The 25,096-nt window shown below is 51.6% G+C and overlaps 2 protein-coding genes across 8 annotated transcripts; one reads left to right on the forward strand and one right to left on the reverse strand.

Annotated features, from left to right (window-relative positions):
* Nucleotides 1-1,486: 1,486 nt before the first annotated feature.
* LOC136514486 (probable thiol methyltransferase 2) lies at nucleotides 1,487-24,198 on the reverse strand. Of its 7 annotated transcripts, none has more exons than XR_010773660.1 (12): nucleotides 23,845-24,196; nucleotides 23,596-23,747; nucleotides 23,417-23,503; nucleotides 23,216-23,313; nucleotides 23,007-23,106; nucleotides 22,858-22,904; nucleotides 22,662-22,740; nucleotides 2,618-2,813; nucleotides 2,359-2,494; nucleotides 2,181-2,273; nucleotides 1,743-2,093; nucleotides 1,487-1,649 (listed from the first exon to the last, which is right to left on the reverse strand). XR_010773660.1 is itself a non-coding variant. In XM_066508435.1 (8 exons), the coding sequence occupies exons 1-8, from the start codon at nucleotides 23,954-23,956 to the stop codon at nucleotides 7,860-7,862; spliced, it is 759 nt and encodes a 252-aa protein (XP_066364532.1). In that variant the 5' UTR covers nucleotides 23,957-24,194; the 3' UTR covers nucleotides 7,571-7,859. The 7 variants fall into 7 exon arrangements, 2 of the variants coding, with proteins under 2 accessions (XP_066364532.1, XP_066364547.1); XR_010773662.1 differs by having other exon boundaries at nucleotides 2,599-2,813; XR_010773668.1 differs by lacking the exon at nucleotides 22,858-22,904 and having other exon boundaries at nucleotides 23,845-24,198.
* LOC136514475 (poly(ADP-ribose) glycohydrolase 1-like) lies at nucleotides 3,973-7,408 on the forward strand. Its single transcript, XM_066508427.1, has 9 exons — nucleotides 3,973-4,532; nucleotides 4,632-4,833; nucleotides 4,958-5,062; nucleotides 5,353-5,471; nucleotides 5,597-5,740; nucleotides 5,843-5,912; nucleotides 6,187-6,324; nucleotides 6,443-6,505; nucleotides 7,002-7,408. The coding sequence occupies exons 1-9, from the start codon at nucleotides 3,988-3,990 to the stop codon at nucleotides 7,167-7,169; spliced, it is 1,554 nt and encodes a 517-aa protein (XP_066364524.1). The 5' UTR covers nucleotides 3,973-3,987; the 3' UTR covers nucleotides 7,170-7,408.
* Nucleotides 24,199-25,096: the final 898 nt, after the last annotated feature.

Raw genomic sequence — 25,096 nt, forward strand, 5'->3', positions numbered from 1 at the left:
GAGGATCCAGTTGACTAGGCCACCTCAATATGCACCGTCACATTTGGCTCGCTGGAGACTGTGCTATTCATACTTGGTGGGAAAGAGAGAGTCAAGTTTGTGTCAGGAGGGAAACATTTGTGGGCTCGAAGATATGTTCCAAGGAACCACGAGAAGGGCAAAAACGAAGCTTGGATGTGACTCAATAACATGAAAATCAAGTGGTTTCAGAGATCAGTCCATTAATTAAACTGAATAATTCGCAACTCCATGTTTTTGCTTGCATGTTAAGATCCTGCTGTAATAATGCGGCCGTCAACTCTTCGGCTCGAGACTACCTGCGTCTTTAATTTGGATTATTCCCGTGTATCCCAGCATGCAGATATGGAGATGTGCCCAAATGAGTAATGTGTGTTTAAATGACTTCTAGCACTGTTTTTCTTCTAGCACTGTGTTTAAATGATCTGATTTTATCACTGTGTTTTAGATTTTGATAGGAGTTTATTTGCGCTTTGTACCTCTTTCCGAACTGTTTTGCAGATTGGATCCATCTCTCTACATACTTTTTTTTTTACAGATAGAAAAATTCTTACTTTGAGGGGAAAGATTAGCGGTCTGTTCGGCTGGTACATAAACCGGTTGATTTCAATTGCAAGAGAGAATAAACTAAAATAAGCTAACACTGCTGGTTAAAGCGAACAGGACCTGTTGCCATGTTAAGAATTTTCAAGTTCGGATACCCCGATGATCTTCGCTAAAATCGTCAAATGTCTGCGTCGAATCCCAGTGGATCTCGTCGCTGCGCACCGTCGGTGTCGCCGACGGCAACCTTGCCCTCCCACCACGCCATTGCCGCCAAGCAGTAGTCAACCTGACGCGATTTTTTTTAATTTTAACCATTTTTTGAATATAATTTTAAATCTAACATTGTCGGTTTTTTTTTAAAACTAACACTTTTGGCCGTGTCTATTGCCCTGGCGCGGCCAAATGCCTATGCCGCGCCATGCATGGTGGCGCGGCACAGGGCTGACGTGGCGTGGGCCGGCTGGGAGGCGCTGACGTGGCAGGTCTTGCCGCGCCACCGACCCTGGCGCGGCAGTGCCGCGCCCTGTTGCGTGGCGCGGCTGGACCAAACATACCGTACAAGCAGCCACACCACCTGGCCGCTGCGCCTGCCGCCGGCCCGGGCTACCTGGATGGTAGAATCGAAACGCGTCGCGCCCGTATTTTGTTGCGTTTTTTTTCACGGCCGAATAGAGAATTTGACAAGCCAATGATTAGTTTTTCGCCTTTCATAATACGGTTATGCACCATTTTAACTAATCAATTACGAAAAATTACCACCGGTGTCCAGATACGACGGGACTGCCGGTTTGCGAACGCAGGGTACTTAATCTCGCCGGCAGTGCTGCCGCGACTCAAAGAAACGAATAAGAAGCAAGTTGACAAGCTGCCACATAACATATTCATTGTTTTGACATAAGTTTGACATAACATAACCAAATAACCCCGTAAGTTTCGGATGCCAATATTCGTTTGACCTAAACAAACTAAGACCTAGGAGTGTAAGGATCCCTCGGAAGCCTCTGTCTCTTCGGATTTGTTGGCAACACATTGGGAGTGTAGCCAACGTCGGTATGGTCGCGTCGACGATGCGTACGGCTCGTACCCTGCAGGTATATGATACACACGATTACTTATAATTCTTTATGATCGTTAGTTCATGGAGCCTACGTATTGAAATAAACTATCTTTGTTAGTACCTGTGAGGCTCCTTAGGTGCCAAACGGGGCACCACCTAGCTGAGACATGCCGATCTCGTCCTGCGGCCATTCGTCCCACTGGCCGTGATGTCCGCGGAAGCCCGGGGGTTCGTCGTCGTCGTCATCGTCCTCCTCCTCGTTCTCGGTTGCAGGGTCCTTCCCAGCGCTATGATGTGATGATGTACGCACCGCGAAAGTGGCACCCTGCGTCATCGGCTGAGAAGAGCCGGCTGGTGTCCTCAAAGATGCTGAAGACGTGCCACCCGACCGTGCGGTGAGTGGCGGTTCCTCATAAGGAGTATCCATGCAGCTCAACTTCTGAGCTAGCTTTCTGCAGCTCTTCTTCACCTTCTGCATAAATAGACGTTAAAGTTAGTTCATTACCCAAACGCATATATAATAAAGAAATATTTTTGAAACGGACAAGTTTATGTTTACCTCCACAAAAGCCATGAGAACGCCTGGCCCCTGCCCTCTAGACTCGTGAAGCCGGAACGCTGCTTCGTTGGACAGCCTTGACAATTGTGTCGTCTGGGTACAGAAACGCGGTTGGACAGTTTTAGTACACATACTTAATACCAAAAGGATAACAAATTGTACCATTCAAGTGTCTTACCACGTATCTTTGAAGTAGAGCTCTCTGTAGCTGTGTGTCCTCCCTAGTGGTAACGTCGTACACATCTTCAATGACATCTGAGTCCTCGTCGATCGCCACGTCAGTGTACGGAGGCTTGATATGTGTCCTCGTAGACCTGTTAGTTGCCTCCAATTTGTTACAAGAAAGTTTACGTACAAAGAATGCACTCGCACCTATCTACAGCTGTAGTAAGTAGTGCTAGGTCAAGAGACGGAAGACCGTGGTTGACAACACGAACAAGCTCGAGGAAGCCGGCACGCCGTATATACTGCGTATAACGCTTGTCCTACTGATGCGCCCTGGTGTGAGTGCGGGGCCTCAAAGGAGGCAAGGACACCTCTGCGTCGTTGTCACTCAAGATGTGTGCTCGGTGCTGATCGTCGTACTCCACCTCCAGAATGGGATACAACGGGTGCTGCGTGGGAGGGACCATCCTGTTACAAATTGATAAACAAAGCGTTAGAGCATTCAAATTAACAAAATTCAAGTTAACATTAGTAAGTTCACAAACAAATCACAAACAAATTCACTAACCTAACTAGCCTAAATCTCTAAACCCAAAATTCTAACTATACTAGATAATAAATGCATAATCAATTCATATAAAACTTTGATTCTAAAATTACAAGTAATCTCTCCGTCTCTAAATAAATACACATCTTGCTTCTCGAGTAGTCAAATATGTTTAAGTTTGATCAAAACTAAAAAAACGGTATCAATATTTCTATCTCCTAATAAGTTTATTACGAAAGTATACTCCATGCTTAATGTAATAGTACCTATTATGTATCATAAATATTAGTACGCTATTATATAAATTTGGTCAAATACACTAATAGTTAATGAAAATAGCCTCGATGCCCCTACATGCTCCTAAAATGCTAGCACTAGCAGACCATCATCAACTCTTTTGCTTTTGCGACGGCCGCTCGAGGATTGCGAGGGCACGTGGGGTACCGTAGGGATACAAAAAATACTAACTATACTAGATAATAATAAAAAATATGAAATTGAGAGGGAGGTACCTTAGGAGCAGGCGGCCTTGACGCACCGGCGTTCGTGGCGCGGCTGGCTAGGGCGCTGCAGGGCGGGAGTGGCCGGGCGCGGCGTGTGTGAGCGACCGAGGCCGGGCCGTGCGGGTGCGAGTGGGGCGAGGCGAGTCCGGGCGGGCGGGCAGGGCAGGGGTGCGTGCGGGCGGGTGGGCTCGCACGCGGTATATATCTGGTCCTGCCGCGCCATAGATCAGGGCGCGGCACTGCCGCGCCAGGGTCGGTGGCGCGGCAAGACCCACCATGTCAGCGACCCCCCCCGGTCGGCCCACGCCACGTCAGCCCTGTGCCGCGCCACCATGCAAGACGCGACACAGGCATTTGGCCGCGTCAGGGCAATAGACGCGATCAAAAATGTTAGTTTAAAAAAACGACAGTGTTAAATTTAAAATTATATTAAAAAAGGGTTAAAATTAAAAAAAAATTCCCTGACGCGGGAACCGTGTGGACTCCACTCGGGTGGGGGTGGCGGCCCGAAGCCCAAACCACACGGGCTCGCGGCCGAGCCGACCGACCCGGACCCAGACCCAGACCCACTCGCTCCTACGCCCCCGCCGCAATGGAGGAGCCGGCGGCCTCAGGCCTGGCGGCGCGCGGCGACCTGCGCTCGGCGCTGCCCTTCCTCCCCGTCGTCCTCCGCGGCGGCGCGCTCTTCTGGCCGCCCGCGGCGCAGGAGTCGCTCCGGGCCCTCGCGCTCGGCCCCGACGTCAGCCGCGTCGCCTCTGGGGACGTCCTCGCCGACGCGCTCACGGACCTCCGCCTCGCGCTCGCCCTGCCCGCGCTGCCCCCGCTTGCTGCCGACGGCCTGGCGCTCTTCTTCGACGACCTCCTCTCCCGGGCCCAGGCGCGGGGCTGGTTCTCCGAGGTCGTCCCCAACCTCGCACGCCTCCTCCTCCGCCTCCCCATTCTGCTCGAGGACCACTACGCCAAGGCCGGCCATGGCGCCTCCGGGCTCCGGGTCCTGGCGTCGCAGGACGTGGGCCTTGTGCTCCTAAGCCAGGAGTTCGTCGCCGCGCTGCTCACCTGCGCGCTCTTCTGCCTCTTCCCCACGGCCGGTAGGGACCAGGCGTGCCTTCCCACCATCAATTTCGATGGCCTGTTCACGTATGTCCTCTTTGCATTCTGTGTTGTTTCGCTTATGATTGGAAAAAAAAAACAACTAGATTGGAGTACCTATGTTCATGTTATGTTCACCGATCGCAGGGCGCTGATTCACCGATCGCAAAGCCAGGAGCAGAAAGTGAGGTGCCTTGTTCACTATTTCGAGAGGGTGACTGATTCTACACCTACTGGTTTCGTTTCGTTTGAGCGCAAAGTTCTTCCCCGCCGGGGCCTCTCTGATGGCATTCCCTACCCTGACATCCATGCGTGGTTGGCATCTAGTGCACCCCTCTGCCAATTCCGGGTAAGAGACCACTGTATACTGATTTACTGATACTGGATTATCTGTTTGTGTTGTAATGATTATAAAATTGCCTTCAAGTTTGTTATAATTTTTTTCTGATTATCTGGTTCCTTTTCATTAGTAGGTATTTTCCTCAGGTTTTATAGAAGATGAGGAACAAGAAGCCCTTCAAGTTGACTTTGCAAATAAATATTTGGGAGGAGGTGCCCTTTCCAGGGGTTGTGTGCAGGTACCTTTCTTTTGATTGGCAGATTTTTAGTTTACCCAATCTTCAATTTCGTAGCAACTACTTTGGTTAGGGTCTGTGGGATCATGTGATGCTGTTCATTTCTGAGCAGTTTTCAGATGAATTTGTGCATCTACACAGTATGAATTGCAATTTATCCACCATTTCCTGTTTGTGCTTAAAAAAGTCCTTCGCGTTCTGCTGTGAATTGAAATGACTTTTCAAATAGATTACATATGTTACAATGCTCTTGTGGTTTTGTGTAACCACTCTGTTTTTCCTCTATGGTACAGGAAGAGATCCGCTTCATGATAAACCCCGAATTGATTGTGGGTATGCTATTCATGGCTTCTATGGAAGATAATGAGGCTATAGAAATTTTTGGTGCAGAACGGTTCTCACAGTATATGGGGTTAGTGAAAACCCTATCCACCCTTTGCTTACTTTAGTTCATAGATTCGATGAAGTGACTGATATGATCCTTGTATGATTTTCCTTACATGATACTATGAATCCAGTACCTGTTTCTCCTTGCAGTTATGGTTCCTCCTTTCGCTTTGTCGGTGACTATTTAGATACCAAACCCTTTGATTCAATGGGGAGACGGAGAACTAGGATAGTTGCAATTGATGCTTTGGACTGTCCAGCTTGGTTACACTATGAATCTGGTTGTCTCCTAAGGTAATAAGTAACTTTTTTTGAATGTCACAGTTGTCACTGATGATATCCTTTATAAGCAAATAATATTTATGGTTTTACTGTTTCTAATTATCCTTTGTTCAGGGAAGTGAACAAGGCTTTTTGTGGATTTTTCGATCAATCAAAACACCAGCTTTATGTGAAGCTTTTCCAGGTTGTTTAACTAATCACTCCATTGAGTTTCACTCAATAGCGCTTTCCTTTTATTTTTGCAGCCAATATGGCCTTAGTCAACATTGCAACCTTTAGTTAGTTTCTTTCTTGTGTTCTGCCAGTGATGTAACTAAATGCAGATGAAAAAATGGCACTCTGGTGCTGTAATCTCAAGAAATGCCCAAACATTAAGCCTGTATATGCATAGCACCAGAGGTATGACAGATATGTCATATATTTGCTGATTATGTTTTCATTTTTTAAATACTGTTCAGGATTCACACAACAAGGGTAACTTTCCAAGTATCAATTCCAATGAGTACATAGGAGTTTCAACAGGAAATTGGGGTTGTGGTGCTTTTGGTGGAAACCCTGAAATCAAGAGCATGATTCAGTGGATTGCTGCATCACAGGTACAGGATACATGTGTTTCCATTTAGATGCAGGTGGCTGATTGATGCATAGGGATCAAATAAATTTGTATGCCTCTTTTCTTTTGGGGGTGAAATCTGTATTTTCTTAATCGTGCAGGCTCTCCGCCCTTTTGTTAATTACTACACCTTTGAGGATGCATCTCTGGAAAGATTAGAGGAGGTACTATACATCCCTTCCACAATTTTTTCTTATGCCACATGATTAGAAAGTTAAACTCTAGCTGTACAACTTCTAAAGTTGGTGTATCCTTACCCTTGAAAGAGTGAGGATCCTTGTTCGGCACAGTTCAATGGAGCCTCTCCTAGAGATAACTACCAATTGGGCCTGATACATTTTTAAAAGTTCAGAACAAGTAGCTTGTACGATGCCCAACAAAATTTATTTTGAATCAATTACCACGAGACTCACTTATTTATATTGATAAAAAGAAGAGTTACAAAGTTTGCTAACCCTGGGAGGTTGGAAACCAAGTGGTTCCAAACCAAAAAAAGGGAAAATTACAAATAACATTTTTCTCACTGTATGAGAGGATGCACAGCAAACTTTGGTGTGCCAGTCAAATTCTAAAAGTGTTAATCACAACTCTGTGCTGTTAGGCTTCTTTGTTATATATATGTTCCTTGACCTTTTCCCTTGTATCGTCATGCTGTGACAGGTGATCCAGTGGATACTACGTCATGGCTGGACGGTCGGTGAGTTGTGGCATATGCTCATCGAGTACTCATCCCAGAGGCTGAAAGGAGAAACGTACAAGGGATTTTTCGCTTGGCTACTTCCCAACAGCAGGCCCAACAATGACACGCATTACATGTCTGATGAATAGCCCCAGTTTTGTGAGGTCATAATCTATGAGGCGCGCAGCTCGCTACAAGCGCTCTGTTGAGTGTGTACTTGTGTTGAATGTGTAGTTGTGTGGGCGCGAACAGAGGGTGAGAATAGTAGTCTATTGCATCCTAGGCGGTTAGCACTCTGGATGTTGTGTAACAAGCAGTGACTACATGGGCGATCAGTTTCAGCACTTGCGCAGAACTTTACTCCATAGCCGAGTCACAATGATTGGTTAGGCCATTCTCAATGCATTTGATTCATGGTTGAAATACCTTCTACAATGCATAGTTTCATTTCTTTTGTGTTTCGTATTTGCATTTAATTCTATGACACATTCAGACTTAGAAAATTTTCATCTCACCTATATGAAACTCTCATTTCATCTCTATTGTTTAATTCTTTGCCATGTCACCAAGTTTGCTTAGTTGACACCCTATTAATTGAGGATACAACTTCCATTGAGAGTGGCCTTACACAGAATGACAGAAAGGGCTCTCTATTTATTCAATGGGAGCAACAATATACTCCTGTTTTGCGATACATGATCCAAAGCATGATGACGAACAATATTACCAATTATATTATATTGCACACAAGATATATCTGGAGTCTTCCATATATATAAATAATATAGAAGCACAGATTTTTATTTCAGTAGCGCCGAGTTCATAAGAATTGTTTGATGTTATGGGCTAGTCTGTGTCTCTCCTGCAGAATTCAAGCTGGTTGGGTTTGCCATCCTCTTCCACCTTGCCATTTTTTCCATTCCCTAACAATACGTATAAGAGAAACAAACAAGTTCAGTAAAGATTATTACTGCATTTCTTAGTAATGCTAGGTTTAGGTTGGTGTCGGTGTTTCGAATCACCGGCTAATTAATTTCTAGTTTGCGTGTCTGCCCGGATGACTGTGTTCGGAGGACACAAGGATTTATACTGGTTCGAGCGGAACGTCCCTACGTCCAGTCTGCTACTGCTCGTGTTACCGGCACTTGATTTATAGTAGGTGTTACAAACAGGCGAGAGAGGGAGAATGTCCCAAGTCTCTGGTGAAAAGAGTGAGTCTGGTTGAGCTCTCTGTCTACTGTCAAGTACCTAAGCCTTCAGCTGCTCAGACGAATGCCCCCCTCTCCGTGGGGTGTCCTGCTTCCCCTTTTATAGATGAAGGGGAAGATGCAAGTTACATCGGAGAGAGAGAGAGAGAGACGTGGAGAGAAAGGCTTTCGGGGTTGCAACGTCTTCCATCTCCTTTACGCGGGTCACGCGCGGCCCTGTAGATGACGACGGGAACGGCTCCACATCGTGGTCCTGTTCGTCACTGGCGCCGTACGAGGGAGTCGTCAGCCGGTCGTGGCGCTCCATCCCGTCCCAGCAGACAGTATGGCTCACTAACGCCTTCGCTGGAGGCCGTACAGGGAGTAGGTAGTACAATGCCGGCGCGCCCGATGCTGTTGACGACATGCATCCTCAGACGTGGCCAGTCGTGGCCGCGGGTCACGTCAAGACGCGCCTGCTCCCCTTCTAGCGTCAGAAGTTTGACCTTGGACTCGTACTTTTAGACCCGTAGTGGTTGGGGGTGGTACGGACCTCTGTCGGGCGTGTAAGGAAAATGGACCCTAGGCCCATTTACTTTGGATTTTGGTGTTTGATGACCAACATAACCAAATTGGACTAATGAATTTGTAAGTGATTGTTTTATAGTCCAATAGGGTGCAAGACATGACTTGGACGAAGGCGATGTGATGATCCGATGATCAACACCATAAGCAAGACGCTAGGAGCACAAGAGAAGACCCAAGATATCAAGCAAAGTCCAAGCACGAAGAGAGGAACCAAGCCGTACGCAAGATCGCTAAGAAACGAGCTCACAGAGGTGATCGGACGCTGGACCGGACGCTGGCGGCAGATCGACCGGACGTAGGCAGCAGAGTTCAGTCGAGTACAGAAAGGTTCTAGAGCGGCAAAAATGCGACCGGACGCGTCCGCTGGCAGGTGACCGAACGCTGGCAGCGTCCGATCAGTTGTTCACGGCTTCAACGGTTGGGACAACTGGTCGCGTCTGGTCAGGACGTGATCAGCGTTCGGTCAGTAGCAGAAAAGCAGGATTTCGTCCCAACAACTACTTTCTCGGTGGGGCTTATAAATAGACCCCCCCAATCGGTCATTTGAAGTGTGTGGAGTTGAGGAAACATATCAAGGGTGTTGATACACCATTTTAGTGATCTCCACTTACATAGTGCTTAGTGATTGATTAGGTAATTAGCGTAGGTGCTTTGCGAAGTGCTTAGGTTGATTAGACCACTGCTTATGCGCTTGCTCTAGGTTTAGGCCTAGTGTTTAGTGAGGTTTGCATACCTCTTACTACTCAGTGTTTGCGCGCACCATTGTTGTACATCGGAGGGGCTTGTAGTCTTGTGAGATCACACCAATCACATTTGTGGTGTGGCCGCCACCGTGTACCGGAGGGAACAAGGCCCGCGGCGTTTTGGCCGGAAGCTTGATAGTGAAGACGGCAGGGAGCATCCGAGAGAGGCTTACCGGAAGGCATGTCGAAGACCCACTTACGCGTGGGGAAGGCCCGAGGCTATCCACGAAGTTACCCGACTGGGAGCTTGGCCCTTGCGAGGGGCTCCAACGAGGACTAGGGGGAAGCTTGCATGCTTCTTGATACCTTGGTAAAAATACCAGAGTCGTCGATGGGAGTTTGCATATCTCTACCTTGCTCTTTAGCTTCCGCATTTACATTGATTGTATTACTCCTTTTGTGGTAGAGATAGCAACACGCTAGCAAAACTATAGTTGCACATTTAGATAGTTTATCTTTTGCATAGGTTTTGCTAAGGTTAGAAAAAGAGGCCATAGTTTAGAAGTACAAATTTAAGTTGCCTAATTCACCCCCCCTCTTAGGCATCACAGTCCACTATAGGGCGGTGCCCTCGAGATCGGGCGAGGCGGAGCCCGCGTTCTCGGGATCAGGCGAGGCGGAGTCCACGCCCTCGGGGTCGGACGTGGCAGGGCTCTCGCCCGAGGGGTCAGGCATGACGGGGCTCTCGCTCGAGGGGTCGGGCTAGATGGAGCCCGCGTCCTTGGGTTCGGGTGACCCGTATCCCGTATCCTTGAGGTCGGGCGAGACGGAGCCCGTGCCCTTGGGGCCGAGTGAGATCAAGATATGCTCTTGACCATCCGAGGGAGTTAGCGTTCGCGGCCATTAGCTTCCTTCTTCTAGGTATCCCTGATACTGATACCCGACAGTAGCCCCTGAGCCTACGGAGGAGTAGGATACTCCTTCGAAGGCTTTTTCGGATGAAAGGATTCTGAAGATCTTGATCTCTCTTTGTGGGCTGCGGGATGTCTTGGTATGGTCGAGATTCCTTTCCGTCGTGTTCGGACTCCTCAGGAGCATGTAGCTGTGTGATTCGAGGGATCAGAGAAGATCTCTCTTGATTTTGATTCCTCCATAGGATCCGACCGATTCGCCATTGTTATGCGACAGCGTATTCGGTCTCCTTGTGTGTCCAACTCTTGAGCCTCCATGCGTAGCAAGGGTCCAGTCGAGGGGTCGGCTCATCTTAAGGTCGTCCACCCTCAAGGGTTTTTTCGATGGACCGCGCTCTATCAAGACTCGAACATGGGCCGGGATACCCGCGACGCTTGTACACCCGGGTACTGGACGCTAGCGGGCCCATCACGTTCCACCCCTCACTCTAAAGGTGTCCTGGAGCGGTTGTGAACCCGTCGGTGGGCCAACCTTCGAACTCCTGGGCCTTAATGGGCCATGGGAGCGTTTTTAGCTCTGTATCCCTACTTACCTATGGCGGTTTTCAGCCCATCGAGGAGGCGAACCGCTGTCCAACGCGGGGGTGGTGTGTGCACAATTCCTGGAGAGGCAAAGTGATGGGGTGTGGTGGGCACGTTGATCTAGGCGAATGGTTCACCTCTCGTCTCATCCCGCCTTATAAATAGCGGGCTCCCCCTTCATGTTTTGGCATGCCAAACTGCAATCTTGCCTTCTCCGCCTTTCCACCGCCGTCATTCGGATCTGCTACCTCTGCTAGTTCGCCATTAGCACCCTAGATCTGTCGCTTTTGCTTCTCCACCGTCGCCAAAAAGCCCTCGCTCCTCTTTCTTCGCTTTCCATGGAGTCGTGGTACCACTCCGACGTCACCCACGCACGCATGGAGGGCCTCATCAAGGGCGGTCTTCTTCATGGGAGGATTGACACAATGGAGTGGCTGGTTCCCAGCCACCAGGAGGTGCCGATGCCGCCCGATAGTTACATTGTCTCTTTCATGTCCTTTCATGAGCGTAGGCTCACGATCCCCCCTCATCTGTTCTTCTAGGGGCTGCTGCACCACTACCAGGTCGAGCTATAACACCTCAATCCCAATGGGATCCAGCACATCACGGCCTTATCGTGATGTGCGAGGGGTACCTAGGGATCGAGCCACACTTCGAGTTGTGGAGGTACTTCTTCGCCATCTCCCTGCACAGGAACAAGGATAGAGGCGGGGAGATCCCGGTGCCGATGGAATGCGCGGGCATCCACCTTCGGGGGCGGCGGGCGGCCGAGTACATGCCCTACTAGTTGTCTAGATCCAATAAGGAGTGGCACACACAGTGGTTCTACTTGAAGAATGGCCCCGCCGCCCCCTTGCCGGACTTCACCGGGCGCTTGATCGAAGAGGCGCCGCCAACGTGGCCGTGGGGGCCACTCGACAAAGAGAAGAAAAGGATGTGCGACAACCTCGAGGCCGTCGTGTCATTGAGGAGCCATGGCCTTTGTGGGGCCAGTGTCATTGGAGCATATCACACGAGGAGGGTGGCGCCGCTGATGGCGCACGCCCTCTCGTTGTTCGGGATGGTGCCAGTCGTGGAACTCGGTGAGACGATGCTCGCTCAGGGGCCGCTTTGCAATAGCGAGATTGCGCAGAGCGTCAAGGAGGCGACGAACGAGTCCAACACCATGTTCTTGATCTCGGGACATCCATGATGCGGCCGGAGCCGGGCTTCATTGAGTTGCTGAGGGATTTGGGCTTTTAGGCCTCTATCGCACCGCTACTGGAGCATGCGGCTGTGAGGGCGGCGAACCGTGTCATAGATACACGGAGAAAGGAGAAGGATGACAATGAGAAGAAATGGCGTGTGAATGAGTGGGCGAAGCTGCAGCGGGGGAAGCGGCGCCAAGGCTCGTCAGAGGAGGAAGATGAGGAAGAAGAAGAGGAGAAGGGGGCGACGGCTCTAGGTCACCCATCACGTGGGACGATTTGGCCAGCGAAGATGAGGACCCACCTTCACCGTAGATGAGGCCCTTCCCGTGGCATCTCCTAGAGCAAAAGGGGGAGGACTCACCCCCGGAGACGGCAGGAGCAAGTTGCCCCGCTCCACCCGGACCTTCTACGGTGCCCCCGGAGCTGAGGAGAGCCGGTGGCTCCACCTCATCCGAGTTCCCGAGCAAAGAGAGGGCTCGAAATGGCAGCGCGACGAGGAGTCGCAGTCGGGGTCGGGCGGGCCAGCCATGAAACGTCAACGTCCGACGACGTCAAGGTAAGCTGAGAGTTTTTTCATTCTTTTGTTTTTTGATGAATTTTTCGCCGCGAACTAACTGTCGTGCCTTTCGCAGCGTCGGGGGGCATGGGACCCTCCTGAAGCTGGCGCCGAAGAAGACTCTCGCCCTTCGGCGGGTGCGCTAGGACCCGTCTAGCACCACGACGAAGGCTGGCGGGAGCGTGGCCAGGGCAACCATGGGGTCGACTGGGTAGGCGCAGCCGTCAGCCACATCTACAGGAGGGCAGGCAGCGGAAAGCGCATCCGGGTCGCCTATGGCAGGCGCGACGTGGCTAGAGCCATCGTCCGCGCTAGTGGGCATGCTAGTGATGGGGCAACCGGGGCTATCGTTCGGGCAGACGGACGGAGGAGGCCACGCCTGGTGCACCCTCGATAGGCACGACGGCATGGCAGGCTTCCTTGTCCGTGTAACCCGCCCTTCTACTATTGGGGGGCCCGCTCGAGAGGAGTTGTGGTCGTGAGAGGGGTCAACGCTACTTGGGGTCAGCGTAGAGGCATCTTGGCCTCTGGTCTGGGTCAGTGGCGACCCTCACACCTGGGGAGGACCCCATATCAGGTTGGCCAACCGTCGGGACCCGGGGGTGACGCTCTTCACCCTCGACGATGCCGCGGAGAAGAGGGAGTGGGGGAGCGTCCACGCAGAGGTGGGGATCACGGTCCGGACCCTGACCACCGTGCTGAGTTCGCTACAAGATGTCATTGCTCCAGTTAGCTAGGTATAGTGCATCAACGTTTTCGACCTTCGTCTTCCCTTTTTTTGCCTTTTAACTAGTACCCTTTTCGTAGGTTCTCATGGACCATAGCCAGGAGAAGTCTATGTTCCTTCACTGTGAGAAGGGCGTTTGGGATCGCCTCACGGTGAAGGAGCAGCACGAGCCACGGGGCAGTGGCTACGTGAGGAACTGGCCGCCCAGCTCACTGCCGCTCGTCAAGAAGTGGCCGAACTTGCCCCCATTCACCAGGAGTTGGCCAACCTGTGGATCAAGTACGCGAAGGCTCATGACGACGCCCGTGAAGCTAGGGAGAAGCTCTTGGACCTGGTCGAGAGTACGTGCACGGACGCCACAGAGATCGAGTGGCTATAGAAGGAGCATGACGACGCCTAGCAGCAGATCGACCTCCTAAAGGATGAGCTCCAGGGGAGAAGGATCTAAAGGCCACGGCAGAGGTGGTGATAGCTAGACTTACCGCGGAGGTCAGCCAGCGCTTGGAGCAGGCCTAGAACTTGGAGGTCGAGGTGGCCCAACAGCGTGACGTGGCGCGCAAGTTCCAGGAGGACGTTGACGATAAGCCCCTGGTCTTCCTTTGCTATCCTTCTCTCTAGGATCCACAATAGGCTTTTCGACATGGCTGGTGCGTGTTTTGGGTAGGTCTTGATCACAGGCTCGGGGCAGAGGTGACGAAGTGCCGTAGCCTAGAGAAGGAGCTCGGTGAGGTGAAGGCCACCCTCCTAAAGGAGAGCGATGAGCACGACGCCCTACGCGTCACCGTCCAGCTGGTTTACGATGACCTCGAGCTAGCCCCGGCGTAGGAGACAAGCTCACTCACGATCCACGCAGTACGAATCATGGATCGGGTGTGCAAGATGGCGAGGGACACACTCCGCTTGGGCGTTCATCGATCGTTCGCGATCGCTCGTTCTCACTATGAGAACATCGATCTAGAGACGATGAGCCAGGGCTTCGTGCCCGGTTACTCCGATGCCGAGCTAGAGGACATCGAGAAGGAGGTGGCCCCTCTAGCATAGGACTTATCTGCCTAGATAGAGGATGAGATCATACTCCCAAAAAATTAGTTAGTTAGGCCAAATAATGACCTTGTAATAAATGGATAGATTTTAATTTCTGCTATGGTTGAACAATCTTTTGGTTCTTCGTCCTTTTTAAAAAAAGGTTAATGTGTTTCGACCCTTTTCGTGGTTAAGGCTGTAAAGCTTGGGATGCGGGCGAAACAACTCTGATCACGCTGGTGAGCAAAAACGCCCTAGCAGCTGGGGCGTAGGTTTCTTACAGTCCGACTAGTTTTACTCAGGGTTTGTTTCCATAGCCCTTACTTTGAGATCTTAACGTAAGGGAGGGTTAGGCGCAAAGAATGTCTCTGGGTAGATATACTCTTATCAGCCCCCGAGTGATGCCCGACCCCCTATGGTTGCCGGGGTCGGGTGTCACTAAAGATAGAGGGAACAATAGCGAAACCGATAAGAGAAAATATTTTCATAATTCAGAAATATCATTCTTAACTATATGCATAGGCTAGGGGTAAAAGCGACGTAGCTGCTCGATGTTTCATGCGTTGGTGAAGACCTTGCCGTCGATGGTCTTGAGCTTGTAGGTGCCTAGTCAGAGCACCTCCGCGACGGCGTACGGTCCCTCCCATGGCATAGACAGCTTGTGATGATTTTTGTTGCTCTGGACGAGGCGGAGTACTAGGTCCCCGGTGTTGAAGGCTCGACCCCGACGGCTGTGGTATCGGTGCAGTGCCTGATGGTACTTGGCCAAGATGAGGAGGGCAACATCGCGCACCTCGTCGAGCTGATCCATGGTGTCCTCGAGGGACGCCTCGGCTCCCTGCTCGTTGTATGCCCTGACCCTCGGCGTCCCATAGTCGAGGTCGGTCGAGAGGATAGCCTCAAAACCATAGACCATGAAGAAGGGTGTGTAGCCGGTGGCCCGGCTGGGGGTCGTCCTTAAGCTCTAGAGCACCGCGAGAAACTCTGCGACCCAACGCCCGCCAAACTTATTCAACCGGTTGAAAATCCTAGGCTTGAGACCTTGTAGGACCATGTCATTCACGCGCTTGACCTGCCCATTCGTGCGGGGTTGCACCACGGTGGCCCAATCAACGCGGATGTGGTATTCGTCGTAGAATCGAAGGAACTTCTTCCCGGTAAACTGTGTGCCGTTGTCCATGATAATGGAGTTCAGGACTCCAAAGCGATAGACGATGTCGAGAAAGAATAACACAGCATGCTCGGACTTAATCACGGAGATTGACCGAGCCTCTATCCACTTTGTAAACTTGTCTACGGTGACAAGCAAGTGTGTGTAGCCCCCGGACGCTCTTTTGAGAGGTCCAACCTTATCAAGACCCCAGACCATGAACGACCATGTGATGGGGATCGTTTGGAGTGCTTGGGCTGGTAGGTGGGTCTGCCGGGCATAGTATTGACACCCTTCACAGGTGCGCACAATCTGCTCAGCGTCGGCCACCGCGATCGGCCAGTAGAAGCCCCATCGGAATGTGTTTCTGACTAGGGTTTTGGGTGTGGCATGATGTCCGCAGACCCCACCATGAATGTCCTTTAGTAGTTGCCTTCCTTGTTCAACAGGAATGCAACGTTGTAGGATTCTGGTGTGGCTTCACTTGTAGCGCTCCTCCTCAATAATGACGAAAGACTTGGCTCGACATGCGATCTGCTGGGCCTCTGTCTTGTCCATGGGGAGCACTTCATGGAGAAGCCAATCGAGGTACGGGGTCCACTAGTCAGCTAAAAGGTCAGGCTCTGCCACTGGACCTTTGTCAAGCTCCATGACTTTGGGTTCATTGGGGGCGGGTGGTCGGTCAGCCCCTGAGCCTAGCGTAAGCAGCTTGTCCTCAGTCTGTCCCCGTTCCTCATAGCGGACCGAAGGCTTCTGTTGATCGCTGGCAAAGACGCCCGTCGACACCTGCTCTTGGTTGGACGCCATCTTCACCAGTGTGTTAGCTACCTCGTTGAGCTACCTCAGGATGTAATTGAGTTCGAGGCCATCAAACTTATCTTCCAGCTAGCGGACTTCTCGGCAGTAAGCAACCATCTTGGTGTCATGGCAGCTTGACTCCTTCATAATTTGACCGATGACCAGCTGTGAGTCACCTCAGACATCAAGCCATCGGATGCCCAACTCAATGGCAATGCGTAGGCCATTAATGAGCGCCTCGTATTCGGCCACATTGTTGGAGGCGGACCGCGTACTTCATGCGTATCCTGAGGGGCGAAATGAAAACTAGCCCCACATCAGCGCCTCTCTTCATCAATGACCCATCAAAGTACATCATCTAGTACTCTTGGTCGATGGCTGCTGGCAGCATCTGAACCTTGGTCCATTCCGCAACGAAATCAGCCAGTGCTTGGGACTTGATGGTTGTCCGAGAGGCATACGAAATGCCCCGACCCATCAGCTCAAGTGCCCACTTGGCGATTCTCCCTATGGTGTCCCGGTTTTGGATGACCTCGTCGATAGGGAAGGACATCACGACCGTCACCGGGTGTGACTCGAAGTAGTGACGCAGCTTTCTCTTGGCGATCAGGACGGCGTACAAGAGCTTTTGGATTTGTGGGTAGTGAGTCTTGGAGTTGGACAAGACCTCGCTAATGAAGTATACGGGGCACTGCACTTTGAGGGCGGGTCCCTCTTCCTCCCGCTCTATGACCGAGGCGACGCTGACCACTTGTGTGGTGGCCACGATATAGAGCAGGAGCGCCTCTCCATCGATCGGGGGACTAGGATTGGGGCTTTCGTCAGGATTTCCTTGACTTTGTCGAGTGCCTCCTGAGCCTCAGGAGTCCACACAAACCGATCAGTCTTCTTCAGAAGTCGGTATAGCGGGAGGCCTTGTTCGTCAAGGCGTGAGATGAAATGGCTAAGCGCGACGAGGCACCCCATGATTTGTTGCACTCCCATTAGATTCTAGATCGGACCCATCCTCATGATGGCCGAGATCATCTCTGGGTTGGCTTCGATGCCACGCTCAGAGACGATGAACCCAAGTAGCATGCCTCTCGGGACCCCAAAAACACATTTTCAGGGTTGAGTTTGATGTCGTTTGCTCGTAGTTTTGTGAAGGTCTGCTCTAGGTCATCTATGAGCTAGTCGGTCTATTTAGACTTGACCACGATGTCGTCTACGTAGGCCTCAATGGTTCACCCAATGAGGTCTCTGAAACACTTGAGCATACATCGCTGGTATGTAGCTCCCGCATTTTTTAGACCGAAAGGCATCGTGACATAGCAGAATGACCCGAACGGGGTGATGAAAGAAGTCGCAAGCTGGTCGGACTCTTTCATGGCGATCTGATGGTACCCAGAGTACGCATCAAGGATGCAGAGGGTTTCGCACCTTGAGGTCAAGTCGACTACTTGATCTATACATGGCAAAGGAAACAGATCCTTTGGACATGCCTTATTGAGACTCGTGTAGTCAACATACATTCTCCATTTCCTATTCTTTTTTCGTACAAGGATAGGACTGGCTAACCACTCAGGATGATACACTTCCTTGATGAATCTAGCTGCCAAAAGCTTTGTGATCTCTTCGCCGATAGCCCTGTGCTTCTCCTCATCAAAACGGCGTAGGCGCTGCTTCACTAGCTTGGAGCCCGGCTTGATCTTCAAGGCATGTCAGTGACTTCCCTCGGGACGCCCGGCATGTCCGAGGGTTTCCACACGAAGATATCTCTATTGGCACGGAGGAAGTCGATGAGCGCGCTTTCCTATTTGGAGGAAAGCGTGGTGCTGATGCACACCACTTTGCCCTCGGAGCAACTAGGGTCTATGAGGACCTCCTTGACGCCCTCCGCGGGCTCAAAGGATCTGGCCGACCGCTTGGAGTCGGGTACCTCCTCGATAGCCCTTCCTTGATGACCATGAGCTCCTCAGAGGCGATGATTGCCGAGGCATGCTCGCAGCACTCAACCTCGCACTCGTAAGCATGCTAGAAGGTGGTGCCGACGGTGATGACCCCACATGGGCCCGACATCTTGAGCTTTAGGTAGGTGTAGTTGGGGATGGCCATGAACTTCGCGTAGCATGGTCATCCTAGAATGGCGTGGTAGGTCCCATGGAATCCAACCACCTCGAAGGTGAGGGTCTCCATCCTGTAGTTGGTCGAATCCCCGAAGGTGATGGGCAGGTCGATCTGCCTGAGCAGTATGGCTTGCTTCCCCGACACGATGCCGTGGAAAGGCGCCCCGATCGGTCGGACATGAGATCGGTCGATGCCCATGGCACCAAGTGTCTTAGCGTATATGATGTCGAGGCCGCTGCCTCTATCCATCAGCACCTTAGTGAGGCGCTTCGTGCCAACGATCGGGTCAACCATGAACAGATACCTCCCCGGCCGTGGGGTGCTATATAGGTGGTCGGATCGATCGAAGGTGATGGTAGACTCCGACCACCGGAGGAAAGACGGCGTGGTCGGTTCGGCCGCGTAGACCTCGCGGCGTGCGATCTTTTGGCGACGCTTGGAGTCGTAGGCCACCATCCCACCAAAGATCATGAGGCAGTCGTCTGGGGTCAAAAAGTCACCATCATTCCCCTTGGCGTCGTCTGTCGCTGGCTCAGGCTTCTTTCTCTAGTTCCCCTTGTCGAAGCCGTCAGACAGGAACCGCTTCATGAGGGCGCAGTCCTTATATAGATGCTTGACGGGGAATACGTGGTTCGGGCATGACCCCTCGAGTAGCTTCTCAAAGTGGTCGGGAGCAATGCTACGGCCTTTTTGCTCGGCAGCGGCCATGAGCGAGCCCCTATGCTGCTGCTTGTTCTTCTTCTTGTTTGGACGGTTAGAGGGGCCCTCATTGGCATCCTCGTCCCGCCTCGCTTTGCCTTTAGAGTGATAAAAAATCACCCCGACCACCTCCTCGCCTAAGGCATGGCTAGTCACGATGTTGAGGAGCTCCTTGGTGGTCCGAGGGCCCTTACGTCCTAGCTTGTGAACCAGGAACTCGTGGGTGGTCCTAGATAGGAAGGCTCCGATGATGTCGGCATCGGCGACATCAGGCAACTCATTGCATTGCCTAGAGAAGCGTCGAATGTACTCGCGGAGAGTCTCTCCAGACTTCTATCGGCAAATTTTCAAATCCTAGGGCTTCCCAGGGCGCGTGTAGGTGCCCTAGAAGTTTTCCACAAAGATCTCTTTCAAGTCCGCCCAACTTTGAATCTGGTTGGGCGGAAGGTGCTCTAGCCATGTTCGTGCCGAATCGGTCAGGAACAAGGGGAGGTTACGGATAATGAAGTAATCACTAGCCACACCACTGGCTTGACAAGCAAGCCGGTAGTCCTTGAGCCACAAGCCGAGGTTTGTCTCCTCGGAGTACTTCGGGACGTTGGTCGGCGGTCGATACCGCGGTGGGAAAGCCGTGTTAAGTATGTGCAGGCCAAAAGCCTGGGGCCCCGACAGGTTGGGGCTTAGGCTCCGGTCTTCACCGCTGTCGTAGCGTCTGCCGCGACAAGGATGGTAGCCATGGCCGGTCTCCTCTCTCTTATCACCCCGTCCACGCCTGCGGGCCTCTAGGGTGTTGCATGCGTCACAGTTGGGGCCAAGATGCTCATGCACCGGGACCATGGCAAGTCCCCCACCGTCGCATGGCAACTGGTGGATGGACATGTCCTGGCCATGTCGTCTCGAAGACACACGTTGACTGGCATTGAGCTCGCGTCGTCGAGACATCAAGCTTTCTGCCTATTGCACCGCTGCTCGCTCGAGCAGCGTGCGGATCTTGAGGTGGGCCCGATGGTCTTTAGGTGTCGTGGGCTCTGGGAGATTTCAGAGTAGGGCCACCGCGACATCTATGTTCTGACTTGCCCGAGCGAAGTGCGGGATGCCTCCATCATCCTCAATGATCCTCCGGTTTACGTCTGGGCGATGGTGTGTGCGCGGCCACCATCCCCGCGACACTCGATCTTGCATTCGAGCTTCATGCACTCCTAGTCTAGCTGAAGGCGCGCATCTTCGAGCTCCTGATGCCACGCCCTTAGCTGTTCCACCTGCATGCGGGGAAGGGCCCCCGCATCTTCTTCAACTTCATCATCAAAGTCGTTTGGTGGGGTAGCCCCTCCCACATGGACGCTTTCGATGCGTCCTTTGGGGGCACCTGCCATAAAACATTCTCACGAGGGGTGATGGCTCCCCCTACTAGAGTCAGAGTCGGAGATCAACTCTGAATCTCCCGCGAGGTCGTGGAAAGACTCCATGATGTAATTGGCCATTCCCATGAATTCGTCATCCGTGGGAGATGGGTACATGCGCTGTACCATGAGGTGACCAACAGTCCTCATGGTAGTGCGCTGACTGAACGGGAACGCTGTCGGGGCGTCCCAGGTGAGATATTCGGGGAGAGCGACTCCCCTACGGCAAGCTACGTCATAACGTTGGCGAAGGAGAATGTGAGGCAGCGCACATCCTCCTAGGACGGTCGGGGTCCCAGGAAGACGTCGAGCTGACGCTCTAGCACCCCGTAATCGAAGCCGAGGAGCTAGTCGCTCCTGGGGACACATGCCTCCGGTGTGCGCAGCTGCAACTTCTCGAGAGCTTCGATGGTTGCGTCGAGGCCGATGGAGCGAAGGAGTTGGACGGGGGCAGACGCCCGCTCTAGCTCTCCCTCCGTGGTGACGATGAAGTCCAGGCTCCCAAAGCGCACATACGCGCCCAGGACCCAGCTAACACCATGGCTAGCCATCCGTGGCCTGTTGTGGACGATGAGGCGCGCAAAAGGCCATACCTGGTGCGCCAACTATCGTGTTTCGAATCATCGGCTAGTAAATTTCTAGTTTGCGTGTCTGACCCAGATGGCTGTGCTCGGAGGACACAAGGATTTATACTGGTTCGGGCGAAATGTCCCTACGTCCAGTCTGCTACTGCTCGTGTTATCGGCACTTGGTTTATAGTAGGGGTTATAAACATACGAGAGAGGGAGAAGGTTCCAAGTCTCTGATGAAAAGAGTGAGTCTGGTTGAGCTCTTTGTCTACTGTCGAGTGCCTAAGCCTTCAGCCGCTCAGGCGTGTTAGATGTGTGGGAATGCCCCCCTCTCCATGGATGCCCTGCTTCCCCTTTTATAGATGAAGGGAAAGATGCAGGTTACATCAGAGAGCGAGAGACGAGGAGAGGAAGGCTTCCGGGATTTCAACGTCTTCCATCTCCTTTATGCGGGTCCCGCTGGCCCTATAGATGATGACGGGGATGGCTCCACGTTGCGGCCCTATTCATCACTAGCGCCGTACGCGGGTGTCGTCAGCCGGTCATGGCGCTTCATCCCGTCCCAGCGGATGGTATGGCTCGCTGATGCCTCCGCTAGAGGCCATACGGGGAGTAGGTAGCACAGCGCCGGCACTCCCAATGCTGTTGGTGACATGCGTCCTCAGACGTGGCCCGTCGTGGCCGTGGGTCACGTCAAGACGCGCCTGCTCCCCTTCTGACGTCATAAGTTTGACCCTGGACTCGTAGTTTTAGACCCGTAATGATTGGGGGCGGTACGTACCTCCGTCGGGCGAGGCAGAGCCCGCGCTCTTGGGATCGGGTGAGGCGGAGTCCGTGCCCTCGGGGTCGGACATGACGGGGCTCTCGTCCGAGGGGTCGGGCGTGACGGGGCTCTCGCCTGAGGGGTCGGGCGAGACAGAGCCCGCGCCCTTGGGGTCGGGTGACCCGGATCCCGTATCATTGAGGTCGGGCGAGATGGAGCCCGTACCCTCAGGGCCGGGCGAGACCAAGATACGTTCTTGACCATTCGAGGGAGTTAGCGTTCGCGGTCATTAGCTTTCTTCTCCCGGGTATCTCTGATATTGAGGGGGTGTTTGGATCCTGCTACTAAAATTTAGGAGGTGTGTCGGGAGGATGTTGCATGGGGTGTTCGGATACTAATAAAAAAACAAATTACATAATCCGTCAGTACTCCACAAGACGAAATTTTTAAGCCTAATTAATCTGTCATTACTCATTAGCACATATTTACGGTAGCAAAACATTGTCAAATCATGGACTAATTAGGCTCAAAAGATTCGTCTCGCAAATTAGTCGCAAACTATGTAATTAGTTTCGTAATTAGTCTATATTTAACACTCTATGCATGTGTCTAAACATTCAATGGGACAACGACTAAAATTTAGAAGGAACAACCAAACACCCTCTGATACCCGACAGTTAGGCAATTGAATTACAGTAGTACGTAGTACCTTTCGTGATTGGACTGCCACCTCGTTGTCTTGGATGCTGTTCATGACCAAACCCAAGGGATTCAGCACCTCCTCGTAGCTGCAATGCATGCATACACACATTAAAACAATTTCGTAGTATTATATATATTACTTTACTGTTTGCAGCCATGAAATACAGAAGTATATATACACTAGACAGATAACAGCATCTTACTCGACCACTGCTGTGTTGAATGGTGGCCCAGCTTCCTGTCCTTCAGCCTGCCATGCATATGCATTGACGTGTATATATATGAACAGATCCCAGCACATACGTATATCATGTTTGATCAGTGATTATTTATATGTATGTTATTATTATACCAGGTACATGAGGGTAATAAGCTCTCCATCTTGTTTGAGCAGGTCGGCAATTCTCTTGGCCCATGCTGGCCTCATCGACGGCTCGAAAGCACAGAAGAATCTGACAAAGCAATGCAAACCAACACAAGAAATCGTCTCGTTTAATTTCGCCATGAATTGCATGAAATGAATTATTATCAATGAACAGAAGAAAATCACCACGCACGTACGTGTAGTCGAAGATGATGTCAAACTTGTCCGGCGGCTCCCAGGTGAAGAAATCGGCAGCGACGAAGTCGAACGAGTTCCCGTCGGCCGCCGCCGCCCGCTGTTACACGCAGAATCATATCATGCATACCGAATACAATTTGATGAATGCAGAAGCACAACACGGCCCGGCGCAGTGCCGAAAATGGCGCACGGCGGCGTACCTGTCTGGCCTTGTGAATGGCGGCCTCGGAGATGTCGAGGCCGACGACGAAGCGGCCAGCGCCGGAGAGCGCGACCACGTCGTGCCCCTGCACCCACAACACGATATCGATCGATGCATGTGTGAGATGGTGATCGAGGTCAGCATGCATGGTGACCATGCTGTGCAGTGTGCACTCACGGCGCCGCATCCCGGGACGAGGACGGTGGTGGCGCGGCCGTCGTGATCGCCGCCGGGCAGGGTGCCTGAGTTGACGAGGTCGACGACGGCGGGCGTGGGCTGGCCCAGGTCCCACGGTGTCACGCCTTCCTCCCAGCACCGTCTCCACCCGTCTGCACCGACCGTGAATCGATCGATCAATGGTTTATTGCATCCATGTACAACCGATGATGACAAAGGGAACGAACAAACAAGCTCATATGCACGCACCTGAGGAGTACTCCGCCGTGCCGCCGATGAGCTGCCGCACGCGAACCACCGCCGGGTTCGAGACGTTGAGGACCTGGCCACCGCCGGCGATAGCCGTGGATGCCATTGCCATCACCAGCACCAGCACCAGCTAACTTCTTAATATTAGCCAATCGGCCGTGGATAGATGTGATGTGCTTTGGAGTTGTTGCAGACGAACTTGCAGTGCAGGGCTACTCCTACGGTGTGCCTCTGTCTGTCAATTAATGCAAGAACGACGCAGCAGAGAATGATATATATGGTCTCAATGTCTCATTCTCAATCGTCGATTCTCGATTGATTCATCGTCTCACACTCACCGGCTACCACCACGTACACTGTACACACACACTACCACAGTCCTCATCTCCTGTCTGTGTGGCTAATAATGGGAGAAACAGCAGCAACACCCGGAAACCAGGCTCTGCGTTGCTTCCCTCTCTTCGTCACAACCATACACCGCGAGAAGCCGTCACAACCATACACCGCGAGAAGCCGACAATAATAATTGAGCGAGTGCGAAAGTAGTGACCACACATCAAACTCTTGATCTTGGCTTGGAAGCTACTCCGGTCCCTCTGTTAAAAAAAACGTACACAGTGCAGAGAGCTCCCGCTCTGTGCGAGATCTGAGGAATGGTATCAGTGGCAAGCCTTACTCTCGCCTGTGTAATACGAGGAGACCGTGACTCAAGCGCAGGACCTTCCAGTCACAGGCGGTAAGACTCTACCACTTGCACCGGTCCCTCTGTTCCAAATTATAAAAATTGTTTTATCTTTTTTATATTTATAATGTTTACTATGTATGTAGAGATAGTGTATATCTAAGCTTAAACTTACTTATAATTTAGAATTTAGAGAGTGTAATATTGCAGTCTGCTGTGCACTTAAGAAAAAACTCGATGAGTGGTTGAGATACACGACCACACCTCTCACTCCAACTGGTTGAGCTAGGTTTATTTCTTTGTTCCATCGACTTGTATGTAAACAGTTTCTACCGACTACTGCGACCTAAAGCGCATCTTGTTGCCTATAACGGACTTAACTGTAAGGTGAGAGCCGGAGCCATGTCTGTCTCCCCTTGCGGCCTCACAAACAGAATTTATTTTTTCTTCGTTCCTATATATTTTAAATTCCGCATCTGACTTGTATGATTTTTTTACCAGAATAAAATAAAGTAAAAAACTAGCTGTACAATAAAGTCATTCCAATCATGTAACTGCAATATCGTGTTA

The sequence above is a fragment of the Miscanthus floridulus genome, chromosome 2 (assembly GCF_019320115.1).
Source record: "Miscanthus floridulus cultivar M001 chromosome 2, ASM1932011v1, whole genome shotgun sequence".
NCBI classification, from domain to species: Eukaryota; Viridiplantae; Streptophyta; class Magnoliopsida; order Poales; family Poaceae; genus Miscanthus; species Miscanthus floridulus.

Bases quoted from the DNA above. Each gene is read 5' to 3' on its own strand.
- LOC136514475 (XM_066508427.1), top strand. From the start codon at position 3,988: ATGGAGGAGCCGGCGGCCTCAGGCCTGGCGGCGCGCGGCGACCTGCGC. The intron at 5,741-5,842 runs GTAATAAGTAAC...TCCTTTGTTCAG, and splicing joins GAATCTGGTTGTCTCCTAAG to GGAAGTGAACAAGGCTTTTT. The intron at 6,325-6,442 runs GTACAGGATACA...TTAATCGTGCAG, and splicing joins AGTGGATTGCTGCATCACAG to GCTCTCCGCCCTTTTGTTAA.
- LOC136514486 (XM_066508435.1), bottom strand. From the start codon at position 23,956: ATGGCAATGGCATCCACGGCTATCGCCGGCGGTGGCCAGGTCCTCAAC. The intron at 23,314-23,416 runs GTACGCCGCCGT...TGCGTGTAACAG, and splicing joins CCATTCACAAGGCCAGACAG to CGGGCGGCGGCGGCCGACGG. The intron at 22,741-22,857 runs GTAAGATGCTGT...CATGCATTGCAG, and splicing joins TTCAACACAGCAGTGGTCGA to CTACGAGGAGGTGCTGAATC.